A 16,486-nucleotide genomic window follows, 5' to 3' on the forward strand; every position below is an offset into this window, starting at 1 on the left:
AATTCACCAGGCACACGTTACTATTTTGGTTTCTAAACATCAGAAGATGGCAAACAAGTATTCTAACTTCCAGCTGTCCTCTCTTTAAATAAACCACATTGCAAAACATACATTCTTTGTTTTATATTGAACAAGTGCTTTCTTACTTGTTTATTCCTTTAAAAAGAAAAAAAAAATACACCAAAAAAAAAGAATTCCAATAGTGTTGAGCTGCTGCAGRAGAAGCTTTGCCCCTAGCCCTGAAGGAATACCAGTGATAATTTCAGGATTTCATGCCCTCTTTTCCCTGTGTTGATATGTCAAAGCAAGAAGGAATTTGTAAAATGGAGCTTTAGCACTTGTCATCCTTTAGGACTGGCACAAACAAATACTTTACAGCAGCAGAAAATCCTACAATTTCCCAGAAGCRTCTCTCAGCCTGAAGAGTTGTAGGGTGTCCAGCTTTTCTCCTGTTCAGCAAAACCATGCCAGAGAAGCTGGCCTTTAGAAAGCAACAGCTCCTCACATGCTCTGCCTTTGAGCTGCTGACTGAGATTCTTGGAGTGTTTTGCAATCAGGCACATTTATGGTTGAGTAGTAGCATTGAGAAACAACTGTTGGTGCACGTGGGGATATTAACTTTTGTTACACATCACAGGCACAAGGAGTGAGTGACTCAGCCTTTACAGTCTCAGTCTGTAATGAAGAACTGGGGGTACCGAAGTATCTTCTATGCTATCTGTACTTGTAGAACTCACTTTGTGGCTGTAGCCCTCTGCTCTCACAYTTTTATTTCAAGCCATGCATTATTACAATGATTCCTGACATTAACTCAGCAGTTTTTTCTGTGTTCAGAAAGACAATCTTCTCCCATATCCCTTCATTAGAAAGATAAGCTGGTTTGCACTGACATGTCAATTCCTTTTAACAGACTGTATGGAGGCCAGCAATAGAAAAAGAACAACAAGGTACCCAGTGCCCCCAAAAAAGATCCCCAAACCAAATAAAAACCCCACATTGAAAAACAAACAAACTAAAAAACCAGCCCAACCCCCCAAATCAGCTGTGCTGCCCTCTGGAGAAAAGGTGAAAGGTGGTCCCTGGACTGTGCAGAACACAGGCAGGGAGATGGAGGAGGGAGAAATGAATGTGGAACATGAGAGTGAGTTTTAGGATTTCGGAGGAATCTTTAGGTTGAAATGAAACTGAATGAAATTCATRTGAGATTTTCAAGAGTGAAATTTTGTTTTTTCAAAGGAGAGATCGGAGAGCAAAAAAACCGGAAGGTAGAGCTGGATACCAAGGGGCAAGGGTGAATCTGAAGTTTGGGAGATCGAGGGAGTAAAGGAAAACGTGTTTGTGGTAATGTAGTAGAAATAAGAAAAATGAAAAGTGTGTAGACAGTGGAAAACAAGATACAAAAAAGTTGTGGAATTGCTAAGAGAAAATAAATGAAGAGAAGATTGCCACATAGAAAGTGTGTTGAGAGACACAGGATTATGACAGGTGAGAGAAACAGAATGATGGGGTTTTTTCTGTGCCAGAGGAACTCTGACTAAATTAACAAAAGACATCTATATGTCATTGCAAAGACTGAAGAAAATGACGAGTCACAGTTCATATGTAAAATACTGTAGGTGGGATACTGTTAATACAATGAAGGATTGTGGAAGTCAGAAAGCTGCTAGATGACTGGTAATAATTATACACAGATATRTATCACAAATAATCTTTAAGTACTGCTTTGAGGCCTCAGTGTTTTTCAAAAGTGCTGTTTTATTCAGCTTTCTCTGTTAATCCTAGTATGTTTCAGGTCACTAAATAAAATAGTAAAAAAAAAAAAAGGCATTTAAAAGAAAAAGTAGGAATGATGTTAAATTGATGCACATGAAACAGTGACTTTTCTTGAGATGTCTGTTTGTACTTAGTGTAATGGAATGGCTGACAGCTGGTTTCAGTTGCCATAGTGTAATTATGTAGAATAGACTTTTGCGATGACACTATGTCAATTAAGGAATCTCTCACATTCTAGACTACAAAGGACAAAATGACAGTACAAGATATTTCTTCCGTTCTTTTTCATAAAAAGATAGTGACACTGTGTGAAATTACAGTCCTGTTATGATGACACAAGTCAAATGATGTGAAAGATTTCTGGATTGATTAAAAATCATCAGCATTATAATATAGAATATGTATGATTTGATAAGTTGCTGTTATGTTTTGTTCATTCTTCTTCGGAAGATATTTGGGGGGGCTGACAGACTGAGGGCGTTTCTTGTTATATTTGAACTGGTGTGTGTCAGTGTGAAAAATGCTCCTTATATAACAACGTACTTTAAATAGTGACTCTTCGGTCTGTGGAAATATTTTAATCCAATACATCTCGAGTAAATTTTAAAGCCATTGCAGAACATGAACTAGAATAGGAGGTGCTGATATTTTTCCATGTATTTTGCTGTGTTTCCCTTTTTAAAACTTAAATCCAGGTGAAAATGAAATTATTTATTTTTTCTTGTTTCCTTTTAAGGGTATTCATGCTGTCTCCGAATTCTGATAAAGTTAGTGTRTTAATTTTTATTACATAAAGCACAATAATGCATATTCTTCATTGTTTTTGAGAAAACTACAATATCAAAACATCCTGATGCATAATGAATTTATTTAAAAAGCTCTTGAATTGAATTGAAAGAAAGGATGCTATAAGCATTTCCTGATAGTAAATGCAATTCCTTCTGGTCTCTYAGTATTGATCCTGTGTGTTTTAATAGGTTTTTTCCAAGTAAAAAACAGTCTAATTTGCATGCAAATCATATAATGCTTCCAAATGATACATGTGGAGATCCTCCTCTGCCTGTTTTTCTCTGATTATTGATATCTGTTCATGGCTTGTTTTTGTTCCCTGTGTTAGCAATATAGTATTTATTGACATTTTGATGTAGGAAAGCACAAAACATCTTATCCAGTTAGATTAATTTATTTCTATGGAAGTGCACAGRAAAAAAGATTCTATGAACAAAGGCAGGAGCAGACATTTAGCTCATTAAAAAATTCAGAAATATTCTAGTTTTAGACTTGCTTCCTCTGTGACGTCTGTAAAAAACTGGCCAACTGAGTCATCTTATTATTTAAACATCTACAAAAATTACTCCAAGCTGTTAAGGTAGCTTGCATTTTTCCATGCACTGTGGTAACTGTGACATTTTAATGAAGCMAGCCTCCCTTTAATTATGATTCTTTCTCATGTACAACATGTGTGTAGTTACCAGCCTGCCAGGTCTGCATCTCTGCATGTCTATTTTATATGCAGCCTACTACACCCTAGTTTTGTGAACTGATCAGGTTTTTTTTAAATGTGAATATTCTATGAATATTCTACTTTTAATGTCACTGATAAATATAATGATCATAAATACATGTTTTCTGCTTAAAAAGAATAAGACTGCTTAAGCCCAACGTGTGTAACTAAGCGTTTAAGATACTATACATCTATCAGAAACTCTCATTTATTACTGTAGTAACACATTGTTTTGCAGTTTTGTAACGCAGTTTGTGTAGCACCACTCAGTGTTACTTACTAGACTTACTGTATTTATTTGCCAGTTTTTGTCGAATAYTGTAAAACATTTTTCAAATCGTTTGATACGTTTGCTAATTACGTAGTAAAGACAGGATAAATTATTAAATAGGAGGACAAAGAGATGAAGCAGCTGAGAGCTGGGTACACAAAGCCCTGGCCAGAGGCCGGTGTCCAGGCTGCACTGTGCCCTGGCAGGCAGCAAATGTGCAGAGGGACTGGCACTCGAGTCACTGCGCTGTCCTGGTGGCAGCACATGGCAATGTCCTGCACTGGCACTGAGCAGGGACAGGGGTTACACCGGGCTTCAGGAAGGTACAAGAGGAGAATAAGGGAACAGCAGCTCTTCTGAGAGAGTGGTTTAAGTTTACCTGTGGTAAAATTAGCACAGAGGGACTGTTTTTTGGCAGACCAGGAAACAAAGTCTGCACTGAACCTGTGCTTCCCTTTATCTCTAGAGGTGCCCACGTTAGCACAGCTGGAACACAATAGGGAAGCAGTGCAGAAGACTTGCCCTGCTGTTCCCAAATGTKACTGTCTTCTAATTTATCATTAAAATTATTTTAGGCGCTAAGACTAGAAATTGTATGTTTGATACAGTTTATTTAATATCTTCATATTTATCATGGCAATGTGTACTATATACTTTTTAATACTYTGATTTGAAGAGGATGCAGTTCCTTTTTTCTCAGGTGCTACCATTACTAGTGGCACCTGCAGGAACTCATGATCATGCCAGGAACATCTCAAAACTTCCCAAATCAGGTCTCTACCTTCATATATTCCATCACTTTTCTCTGAAAGTAAGAGTTTAGCAGCAGCTGGCTTTATCCCCATTGGGAACTCAGTTCCAGCCTCCTCCTTACCAAACTGGTGTAGTGTTCTGAGACAGATTTCCTTAGATATCCCCTTAACACRCCATGATCTTAGTCCCATACCCCGAGTGACCCTGTGTCACTAAGACTTGTGCTCTGACATACGYTGTCTTTCTGTAACAAAGCTGTGCTCGAAGTTTGGTTTGAGCTTGCAAAAGAAGTAAGATGTGCCAGCTGTGTTGATRTTGCCTGTATTGGCACAGCTCAAGTGTGAGAATATACATTATATATGTAAGAAAATTAATTTTTAAAAAGGGATATTTTTATCAGCTTTGCAATCTAGGCATTATAACTAGATCTGTATATTGATTTTAATTACAAAGTTGAAAAATGTAGGAAATCCTTAATGAAGTTGCTTAAATGGAAATGCACTTTGTTTCCACTGAACCTGAGTTGAGGATAATAAGCATAATAATCATGGACAACACAGGAAGGAAAACTGTTAGTCTAATACATGTGAAACATAAAAGAGAACAGAATTTCATTGAAAACCATTTTGTCTTTGAGTTAGTGAGAAAAACCACCAGGTCTAGTTTGTAATTATTCCTTTAGAATGGGAAAAAAGGAATAGGTAGATGCAATTGCCTGAGGAGCAGACATCTAATGCCACTTAAGATGCTGCAGGGTATCTAGGCTGGTCTCCCAGTGTGCTTCAGAAAGATGTGGGTCTCCTGCATTGACTGTCACTTCTGCTGTCTGAAAATTTGTGTCAGTGACATCTCCAATATTACCAGACTTCTGTATTTTGCTGCCAAATTGAGCTTACAGTGTCTTCACAGGTTTTTCTAGCGTYCCTTATAATCTTTAACCTTATAACAGTATCATTCATCTGGAAGAGCAAAAATATTTGTTAATGCATACAATTTCAGTATAACTAATACTCCTTTTTATTGGAATAAATTGGGGAATTGGGGATAATAAAATGTCTTACTAGTCACCCCCAGGGGAAATGGTTGAAGATTCTCTAAGAACAGTTGTATGAAGGCATTGCGCATTCAGTCAGGATTAGAATTTCAGTGGCATTTAATAGTGTCTAAGGAAATCTCTCRAAAGTACTCCTAGGCAGCAGGTTTGTGTTTCCAGGTGATGGACAGAGGYTTGTGGTGTGCAGTAGACCAGCAACTGCAAGCAAGAAGTCCAGTTATATGTGCAAATACATTTCTTGAATGTTGGGATTKTTTTGGTAATCTCTGCATGTGTCTGTATCATCTGGTTTAACTTTAGGGAATTGTGTGCTCAGTTTACAGTATGCCTGTAGTGAATTTGAACCTCCCAGACTAAAGTCWTGTTACCTATTGTTGGTTACACGGTCAGATCTTGACACTGCTCTTTTTATTGCTCAGTGGGTTCTTACTCTGTGTGGCAAAGCCCCTGCTTTGAATAAACTCTTCTGTAAGCATTAACCTGCCTGACAAAGTCACAGCCTGTGCCTGCTATCACCAAGTACTCCACAGTGCTTGAGCTCCACATCTTCTCTCTGCTCTGAGTCAGCTTTCCTGGCATGGGACAGRTGAAGATACTGATAAAAAACCAGTTTCTTACTGGTGATGATTACTGCAGGTTAGAATATGGAAGAGGTGGTGGAAGAGGAAGGAGACATGCTTTTTCAAGCTCTCAGTTACTTGTTGAAAGAAAGCTGGAATGAGATCCCAGCATTAATTTCTCACTGAAGAAGCTGCGATGGAACCTCAGCCATGTGCTGGTTCTAAGGGGTACGGCATTGTCTTCTGGTGTTAAAAGGAAACTCTGATTTTAACCCAACTTTATGGGTTTCCCGTGGTGGGAAAAGTGGTAAAATGAAGGAAGAACTACACTCTGCAATTAACTACACTACTATATTGACTATACATAAGAAAATACAGTGTGCAAACAGTTTTCTTTAATTACACCATGATTTCATTAACATAGGTGCAGAACTGCCCTCAGTAGCTCTTTCCCATTAAATGAGGTCTTCAGGTCTCTCCTGGCACTTCTTCTTAAGAGAGTTACCCAGCTAAAAAAAGCACCAGGGCTGGTTTTCTCACAGCATCAGACACTGGGAAATTGCTAATGCCCATTCCTTAGAGTTTTATTATGGAAAGAAATCTTGCTAGTTCTCACATATCGGGTGACTATTCCTTTTCTGAATAAGTCCACTGAATATTTAAAGTMTTTGAAGTTGTGAATTGTACATAACATCTTTCATCAGTTTCATGGTTTGCAATGTAAGGAAACAGGAAAATAAGTGTTTGCCCTGATCAGTGTGTGTTRAGGAGAAGGAGTTCAAAAAAGAATTCAGTAGTGCAGTATCTGCAGGTGGCTACATGGGAAGTCTTCTCATCATGTCTGGGAAAATTGGCTCTACAGCTCYGGTGTGAAGAGCAGGCACATGACAGAGATGATGTGCACAGATGTGTAAAATAAGCTTTTCATTCCTGTGTTATAGAGAACTGATAATGTAACTGGCACTTTCTGGTCAGGCCTCTTTAACAAGGGTTGCAACTCAGCTACTGCCCAATTGACCTAGAAATGGAGAAAATATTTTCAAGTACATAATTCAGCAATTGTAGTTCTTGAAGGTAGATTTGTTAAGCTGCTAAAAATCCTACAACTGCCTCAGGCTGAAGATGCTTGTAACCATTTTGCAAGCTAAAAAGCAAATTGCAAAATCCACAGTTTTTACTGACTTTCTTGTTTCTTTTTGATGGAATTTTGTATAACATTTTARTACATTAATGTCTCTGTTATTTAACATATATCTTTATATATTGTTCTACTAGAAAGTTACTCTTTTGATGGTTTGAGTTTTTGCTTCCTGGTCTGTGACTTTTTATTAATTTCTTCTTCCTTTCTGTTTTTCCTTCAGAACTATTATGGAGCTGCCAAAATGATTCTCTCTGACAATCCCCTTGGCCTGACATGTGGAATGGTGTGTCCAACATCAGATCTCTGTGTTGGTGGCTGCAATTTGTATGCCACTGAGGAAGGACCMATTAATATTGGAGGATTGCAGCAGTTTGCTACTGAGGTGAGTAGGACTTGCAAATATCTTAAATTCTTTGTGTGTACTGTTGAGTATTGCCTGTGGTTGCCTTTGTTAATAGATTTTTTTTTTAAATTCTAGCATAGAAAGCTAGAATAATTATCCTTTTTCTTACAGCACACTCAAAAGCTTAGAAATGCTTTCATAATGCAGTACATTATAAGAACAAGAACATTATTTGTGAGCAAGATGATTCTTTAGACATAGTAGTAGTTGAGACAATTTCTTTTGTAATGAAAGATTTATCTCAGACAGGTGAAATTGTGGATGTTACTCAAGTAGGCTGCATAGGGGAAAAGATCAAGTGCACCTGCATCTGTAACTGCATATTAAGGAGATGTAGAACTTTTCTGGGCACAGGGTAGATTCTATAGCAGAATAAATATGCATTTGTACTGGCTTTGAGACAAAGGATAAGCTTCAGTTGAATTTTTCTTTTTATTGTCCTGTTTTGCCAAACATAAGTAAATAAATAATTTGAAGTTGTTCTAAAATATATGTCCAYGTGCATCTATTTATATAGATACAGATTCACACATATGTATGTGTACATTTATTAGTTCTTTAAGGTAGGTGCATGTTTTGGCTGCTGAAGCAAAGGTTGCTACTTGCTACTTTATGTTAGGAATTCTTCTCAGGGGTTTCTGTGCAGGTTCTTGTGCATTGCTTGTGGTTACCTATTCCAATTCTCCAATTTCAATCTGAGGAAGGAGGCAACTGCTCATTTATTTGCTTCTTTTGAGAGCTGTGAGAATTTTTACCTGACTCAGGGACTCAGATGGCAGCTCATCTGATCTCTCTGAAGTATCATTGCGTAAAAATTGTGATTTTCACCTCTGTAAAAGTGAGGAAGTTGTGGCTATGTTAAAAATGGCATATGCATGTGTTTAGAGTACACATTTCTATGCAGTCCTTAATTAATGAGCATGTTCCTCCTATATATCATGAGCCATTTGGCTGATCTTATTGACAAATACACAATGAAGTTACAGTCAACTTTGCAAAGCCTAAGATAAAAACAACTTTGTAGGACAGACTGAACTGGAAATGCAAATCAAACTGTAAGTAACAGATAATATCTGTAAGACCAGTTATTTCCTCTGGTATCATCCACAGACTTCAYACCCTCTTGTCCATGGCTGTGGGTCATACTTTGATGAGCAAATATTGCTACCTGCTGCTGCTGTTCTCCTTTTATCTCTTTGTATCCCTCCTTTCGTCTCTCCAGGAGGCTTGTAAATCTGCTGGGGCATGTGATAAACTTCTCTGCTAGCTGTTGCTGAATCTTCTCTCCTTTCTGTCGTTTAAGTAGCTATCCACTTCAATTTTCTTGAGATTTGAACACACAAGTGTAAGAATGAGTACAGCTTAGAAGAAAGTTCTCATTTACAGGACGAGGCTACAGACACTGAACTGTACTGGTTCTATGTTTGTTCAATAGTTGGGTTTTGTCAGTCAAGAGGCACTTCCGTTAACTTTTCTTCTAATGGTCTTTATTCTATATATGTTAAAAGCTGGTATTTGTTACAAAGCAGAAGGCTTCTTTTTTCCTTAAACCCYCACAAAACCAAACAAAGAGATTAAGCAAGTTGTCAAGTAGATCATAAATACAATGGTGATATATTACTGTTTAGGAACCAAATGCAAGTAATATCTGTTATAATTTGATTTGTGCCTTCTTTTAGCCCTTATGCTATGATTAATAGAGAGGAATTATGGCTTGATAGATAATGCTAAATATCTGCCATTTTTCTTCAAAAATCTTTAGAAATCTATTTAAAAAGCTCAGTGCTAGCATAATGATTGATWTGAAAACTGTGGAGGATGAATAGTTTTGAATGGCTTTGCTCCTAATATTTCAAGTTCATTTAAAATTATATTAGTTTCAGGAGTTCTAACAAAATAAAATAGTTGTATAATTCTATATGGCGCTCTAACAAAAAGCATTCTAATAAATTCTGTTATCCTTACTATTTTCATAGTATCTGCATTTCTATACATTTTAAATAAAATGTAAAAGAATGTAAAAAAAAAAGTTGTTACTAACCTTTAGGTTCGCTGCTGTTTAACAAAGAATTTGTATGTWTTGTAGTACTCTTAATTAATAATAATAGGTAGTCATTTTTGTCATTAGTGCTTTTTTACTTTTCAGTTAAGTTTTACTGTGAAAGTAGGTGTAGTTGAAAAAAATTTAATGGTATGAGTGCTTCCAAGTAACAATCATTRTAAAAATATAGATTATAATATTTAAGAAAATTGTAAGGTACTACTGTTCATACAAAAATTGGCCCATACACTGCAACCAAATTGTGTTCACGGCTCTACCTATACAAGTAACGTAGCAWATTGTGTAATTTAGGCATGCAACATGTGGTTGTCTTAATGAGAGCTGCGTGGTGATTCTCATGCATGGTGTAATATTTGTCCCACAGGGGCTTATTTACTGAAAACTCCATTGTGCATGAAGCCAGTTTTAGACTTTTTTTTCCCTTGGAATTAGTCTGAGGATCATACACTTGATGCATTACGAGAGTGAGCAATAATAAAGGGGCACAACTGCTAGCAGAGATAATAGATAAAATTGCAGTAAAGCAGGAATGTGGATTTAAAATGGAAAATATATGGGTATGACGTATGCCCATTTGTGCTTCYGAACAATGACTGATCATCTGTTCACACTGCAGATAAAGCTCCCTAATTGTAAAATATTTGTCTTGCATACGGTAGAACAATAAAAAAAAATGGCACCTTATGCTGCCTGCATTTTCCTTCTGCCCTTTCATATAGTTTTGTAACTGTGTTTGGCTTATTCTCATAGTGAATTGTAATCCAGCCYGAAAAAATGTGAATTTTGACAATTAAATGTTTAAGTGGAGAGAAGGAAATGTCCGTTTGTATTTGTGATGTAGAATGTGTATACTGGGATGCAGTTACCATGGTAACTGTTGCATCTAGAGAATAACATGGAGTAAAAGCTCACTATTATAAATGACGAGTGTCAAGCTCAGGTTACACCTGCTACTGCACAGGTCAAAATTATATTAATGTCTTTATCTGTCTCCTTTGCCCAAGTACTTCAGAATCAGGAAACATCCATTTWTTGAATCCAAGTTCAGTGAAAATTTCCTGGGATTGCAATGACAATACGTACAAGCGTGAAGTATATGGCTGTCAGTCCCAAAATGAACTGAAATCACTGGGTACTCAGGTACAAGTTTGCAAGCTTGTAGTAAAAGAAAGCGAGATCTATTACATTGCCTGCTGCAGTATTAGTAAGAAACCCTCAAATTATTACATTTTTGGATAGACTTTATTGAATCTAAAGGTTCTCCTCTGTTTCCGTTTAATCATTCTGAATGGTGCAGCACAAGCTAAATAGAAAATGTATTATTTTAATCTCTGCATACTAGATACAAACACTAGATCATTTACTACTGTGGCTCTTGTGCCAGCTACAGTTCTGCTAATTTGTTCCTCTTTGCAGTTACATTCTGACTGCTGTTGCAGCAGAAAGAAATTGGAAAAGGGAATTTGATATGTGTTTTTCCTAAAACAGGCATTGTATGAGCTTACCTGCTGCTCACCTAGGGACATCTCAGTAGAACACCTGTGCTGGAAGGAGGGCTCTGGTGAGGGTTCTCTATGACATGTTTTACAGATGTCAAACATTCTTTGTTTTTTTTTAAGGCATTTGCATGAATGTTGCTATGTCCATTTAGAGGTGGGATTGATGAAATGTTGAGTGTCATTGATGAAATGTTTGGACTCTGCAGTGTCCTAGATCCATGGGATTTCTTAGGACTAGAGTAATGGAGGTTGGAAAAGTCTTAAATGAGATTTTTTAGGCCCTGGTTTTGTAAGCACTCACCTCCTTCCATAAAAATTTGAAGTATTGCAACTTTAATTATGGAGGGAGTATCAAGAAATTTCATAACTAGCACATGTCTGTGGAAAAACCACTTCCTGTAACATCCTATGCTATCCACTGCAATTAAATGGAATTAATTGGGTGAAAATGTAATTTGACAACTTCAAGAAGATTACTGTGCATACAATTTGCTTCATTTTGTATTAAAATGTGGGCAGAATATGATTTTCTTTAAATATTCAACTGCCCCATATTAATGTAAACCAGCCTACAGATAAATATCCATGGAAACCAGTGGGAAAGTGTGAAACTAATAAAACCAGTTCCTAAATGTTCCTGATTTCATTGCCAGTATTTTTCTGTCTGTGCATTAAAAAAATCTGATAACAATTCAGTGTACACTAACATGTTTCACATTAAAATAAATCCCAGCTAGATTCTAACATCTATGTCAGTAGTTTGAGATCTCACCATCTTAGTGAGGGATATTTAACTCTAAACCTGGCTGATAAACTTACTTCTAGACTCTTTTAAGCATGGAACCAAGCATTAAATCTGAAGAATATAAAGGATTTAGTTACCAAGTCARAMCTTACATTACTGAAAGGTTAAATTGTCCTTCTGTGTATATCTTGGATATRCAAACTGAGTATGTTTTGATAATCTTGTTTTGTAGGATTAGACAAAGKTTTTTTACATTTTAACACTGAGATTAAACTTTCAATCTGTTACTGTTTTATTGAATATATCCTTTGTCATAGTCCAAAAACAATTTTAAGCAATCATGGAATAAGAGTGGCTTGCATTGGAATGGTGCTTAAAGATCATCCAGTTCCACCTTTCCTGCCATGGGCAAGGGCACCTTCCACTAGACCAGGCTGTTCAAAGACCCATCCAGCCTGGCCTTGGAATGTTTTAGGGATTATAGAATCATAAATGTTGAAAAAGATCTCCAACATCATCAAGTCCAACCTCTGACCTAAACCACCTTGTCAACTAAACCATAGCTCTAAGTTCCACATGGACAATTTGTATAAAGTTTGAGGCAAAAGTTCTGAATATCAGTTCTAACCTGTTTTAATGGTTTTAAATGTTTTAGTCTCACTTAAGTCATGCTTAACTATGCCATAAAATTGTTTTCATTTGGTTAGCAGAATACATTTCTCTGAGTCACCTGCTACTGTCTGCCAAATGTCACATCTTTTCATCAAAACATGTTAATACAAGGGTGCTGTTGTGAAGAAAAGAACCAGAATTTTATAATATGAGAATAACAATAATCTTTTCCCTATCTGCATTCTGAAAAACAACTGAAGTGAGTTGGCTAAAACTTGCTAGGAAAACTAAACTGGAATCAGTTGCTCAGCAGTTAAAACCCCTGTAGTTTGCTAAGTGGGCCATGTTGTGGAACCCAAGTTCGAACTCATGTTATGAGTAATTTTTGTATATTTTGGAATTATGCTCTTTGTTGAATGTTTTGGAACATGAGCCAACTCCTTTGCAGTGAAAGAATGTTGTATTTACAACACAGAATACAACTCTTAGATTTCATACCATAAAGAACCATGCTGTGGGGAGCACTGAGCAAGTGCACTCATACTGGTACACATTGAAGTGGTGCAAATAGGAAAGCTGTAATATAAATGTGTGAATCAAGAGAGATCTTTTTCAGTTGTTGGAACTTAGCAGACTAGATTGGCTGTTTTAGTTTGGTCAAATTGGATCTCACTTGTGGACAAAGTCTCCATGTTTAATAAGGCTGGGATGTCCTGTTGGAGGACCCTAATGGACATGAGGCATAAGAAGTGGAGAGAATCAATGTGGGTTTAATTTGAATAGGCCCTAAACAGTAAAGTAATGATAATTGCTTAGTATTTGATAAAAAATTGAAGAATAAATGCTTGATGTTATTAATGTSTATTATTAATCTATCTAATCTCTTTTGACTGTGTATGAGAGAAAGGCAGAAATGAGGATGATGACTGAGTCTCTTCACTGAGCCTGCTTTAAAATTCATCATTTTGTCTCATATTCCTGAAAGGGTCTTGGTTAAAAAGCCCTGGGTAACAARGGAAAAACTCCATCCAAACAGAAAAGAAAGAATGTTTTTGAAGGAAAGTGGAAAGAATGGTAATAGTATTAAATTTTACTTGCATCCTGAGCACAGTCTGATAAGATTAGAAGCAAAAAGACCCATTGCATGTATTGTGCCACTGAACACTTGCCTGCCAGYTACTCATCTCTGGCCACCAAAGTATTTATACAGAGGAGGAATTCAGGGATACTTAATTAAGTGAATTACAGTATAGCAAAACTTCACCATAGGTGAGTAAAAATCCTATGAAATGCATTAAAGCAGTTTGCTATTTTCACACAGTTACCCTGCCAGCCTTAATATGCAAAACTGCCACTGAATTCCAGATGGCAAGATACTGCCACGCAAGCTGGCTGTGCTGCATAAAGACAGTTTCACCCTGTTTGCAAATAGGCTGAATTAAAGTTGACCATTCAGCCTGAACTCCTAGGATTTTTTCTGCATGAGTGCTTGGTTTCTGAAGCTTAACACTGCACTACAGTAGTGTGGAACTTCAGTGTAACATTTATTTGATGAGTATGACTATTCAATAATACATATAAAAATAGTTATGATAACAATAAAGTGAATTTAGTAGTAAATTCGTTAAGCATATGCATATTCAGACTGTTAAATATGCATAATAAATGTGCAAGTTATATAATTTTTACTTACTGAATAGCCTTCTTGAACTACTACATGAGACTAATGAAAATTTGGTATAATTCAAGCAATTTCTTGTGAATGTAACAAAGCAGACATTTTAGAAATATCTTATTGCATTTTGGTTATCATAGTCTAGTTTCACAGTACAATATGAGCTTTTCAGCCTGTGAAATCCATTAATAACCACATTAAGCTTTCCCATATTGTATGAATTGTCAGGTTTAAATGATTCTTTCTTTAAAACAATTATCTGTCTCTTGCTTCATGCAGTTTGTTAAACCGCTATGTCAATTTACAAAGACTGGGGGAGTTTGACACAGAAATTTTAGAGAGGGAAGGAACTAATCATTGGTTTACCTAGCATGAGTGCTCAAGTGCACATGAAGAAAATGAACATTGATTCAAAATAGAAATGAAAAATTCTAATCATGAGTGGGATTGCCAAAGTTTAACTTGAAAACCCTTTGCTTCTGGTGTTCTAAGGAAAGTAAAATCTGTTGGTAAGCTTGTTAAATAGTTTAAGTATGGTATTTATTAATACAAATGACAGTGTATGTATTTTAGAGAACTAGTTAGTACTTRGGGAACAGTGCTGTGCATTGAAATAGGTGGGGAACAGCATGGTCTCGTGGTAGCTTTATTGAGGATGGTTGTGAAATGTCTGAGATTCCCCATGCAATGGTCTCTTGAATTCTTTTGTCTGCTACAATTATATACTGCTTGAGTTAAACATCTTTCCCCTAATGCCTAAAATAAAAAGATGTAACTCTGCTCTTCCGTGCTTCTAATGTTCAGTGGCCTCTATGGAGGAAGTCTATTCTCTTTCCTTTTGTAGGTCATACAAGATAGGGACTCAGTTCCATTCCCCACAATGTGTATAAGAGCAGAGGACAGTAAAGTCCAGTTTGGGGAATGCAGAATATTTCTGCTTTCGCCTCTTACCTGTATTCCTGAGCAAAGAACTGATTTATTGCAAATCTGAAAAACTGCCTGACTTTACAACTGGGTTACAGCCCATTGTGTTGGGTTCTGTAGAAATGTACAACAGTGGGCAGAGACTGTTCCAAATTATTTTTAATAGTCAGGACAGATCGCAGCAGTTCATCGCCATTAGGCAGGTGAATGAATAATTGGGGGCATAGGGAGAACAGTCTGACTTTCAGCTATGTCTACAGTTTTTGGAAACCCAATTAAAAAGTGGACAACATATGAAACAGGTAAGAAACTAAAACAAAATCCTGTAAAAATTGTCCAAGAGGAGGCCATTAAAGCATGGGTTACCAATGAAAATAAATGCACTGAAGACTAAGGGTCATTCCTAAAAACATTTTGAAACCATTTAAAGTTTGTTGCCTACCAGCTCTAAAAAATCAAGCTGTAAATGATTTATCCAGGATCACACAGGTTATGTCTTGAAGAAGCAAAGCCCCTTTACTGGCACTATAATCCTTTGCATTATTTGCAGAAGTATTTTTCTGCTAGTAAGAATAATTTGTTTGCAAGGAAATTTTTTGGCATTGCAGAGATTCYCTGCCATCTGGCTGACTTCGCATTCCTATTCTGTTATTGGTAGTCTGGCTCTGTCTTCTCTGTAAAATTTACAGTAGTGGAAGATCTGATTTCAGAGATTTTTAAGACAAAAAGACCTGTAGAAGGACCAAACCCTGCAAATGCAACATCCCTCACAAATGCTCACATCCTGTCATTTGGAAACCACTACAATGTTTTGAAGCAATCTGCTAWAATGTATCAGCTCTGTGACAGTACTAGGAGAAGCTTCCATGATGTCAATCATAATAAAATTCAAGGAGGGTATGTAATGTATGTAACTTGTTGATTGTGTTACTTTTCAGGTTTTCAAAGCCATGAATATTCCTCAGATCAGAAACCCTTCCTTACCTCCTCCTGAAGAYATGCCTGCAGCATATCAGGTGAAGATCGCTCTTCTTGGTGCAGGACCTGCAAGTTTAAGTTGTGCTTCCTTTTTGGCTCGGCTGGGCTATTCCAACATCACSATATTTGAAAAGCGGGAGTACCTTGGTGGCTTAAGGTAAGAAAACAGTGACAACAAAGCAGTTGTCAATTATTGTTGAAAGCATAGCTAAAAATGGAGCYGTACATACATATTTTATATGTGATCCCTCTACTTTTAGCAAAGAGAGTAGAAAATTTCAAATCTGGAAAACTAACTTTTTATTTAAATAATTCATCCTTCACATTAGAGGTGCAGTTACAGGCAAGCTTTAACTGAAAATCTGGTGGTGTCTCCTGTATTCTCTTCATATGACCTGCTAAATTCTGGGGTGCAATTGTTATTATCGAATTAACACTTTAGAAAATCATGTCAGGAACCATTTTTCCTTACCCAGAACTGATTAAAGAAGATGAAGTACTGGTAACCCGGGTGAAAGAATGTTAAAATTGC

General features: G+C 36.7%; 1 protein-coding gene across 1 annotated transcript in view; it reads left to right on the plus strand.

Annotated features, from left to right (window-relative positions):
• Nucleotides 1-16,486, plus strand: part of DPYD (dihydropyrimidine dehydrogenase) — a 326,068-nt gene that overhangs the window by 90,383 nt on the left and 219,199 nt on the right. The window contains exons 5-6 of the mRNA XM_057373372.1: nt 7,277-7,438; nt 15,915-16,111. Coding sequence (XP_057229355.1) covers nt 7,277-7,438; nt 15,915-16,111 — 359 coding nt within the window. The remainder of the gene's footprint in view (nt 1-7,276; nt 7,439-15,914; nt 16,112-16,486) is intronic.

The sequence above is a fragment of the Malurus melanocephalus genome, unplaced genomic scaffold (genome assembly GCF_030028575.1).
Source record: "Malurus melanocephalus ecotype Western Australia unplaced genomic scaffold, MMel_1.1 scaffold_8, whole genome shotgun sequence".
In the NCBI taxonomy this organism is placed as follows: Eukaryota; Metazoa; Chordata; class Aves; order Passeriformes; family Maluridae; genus Malurus; species Malurus melanocephalus.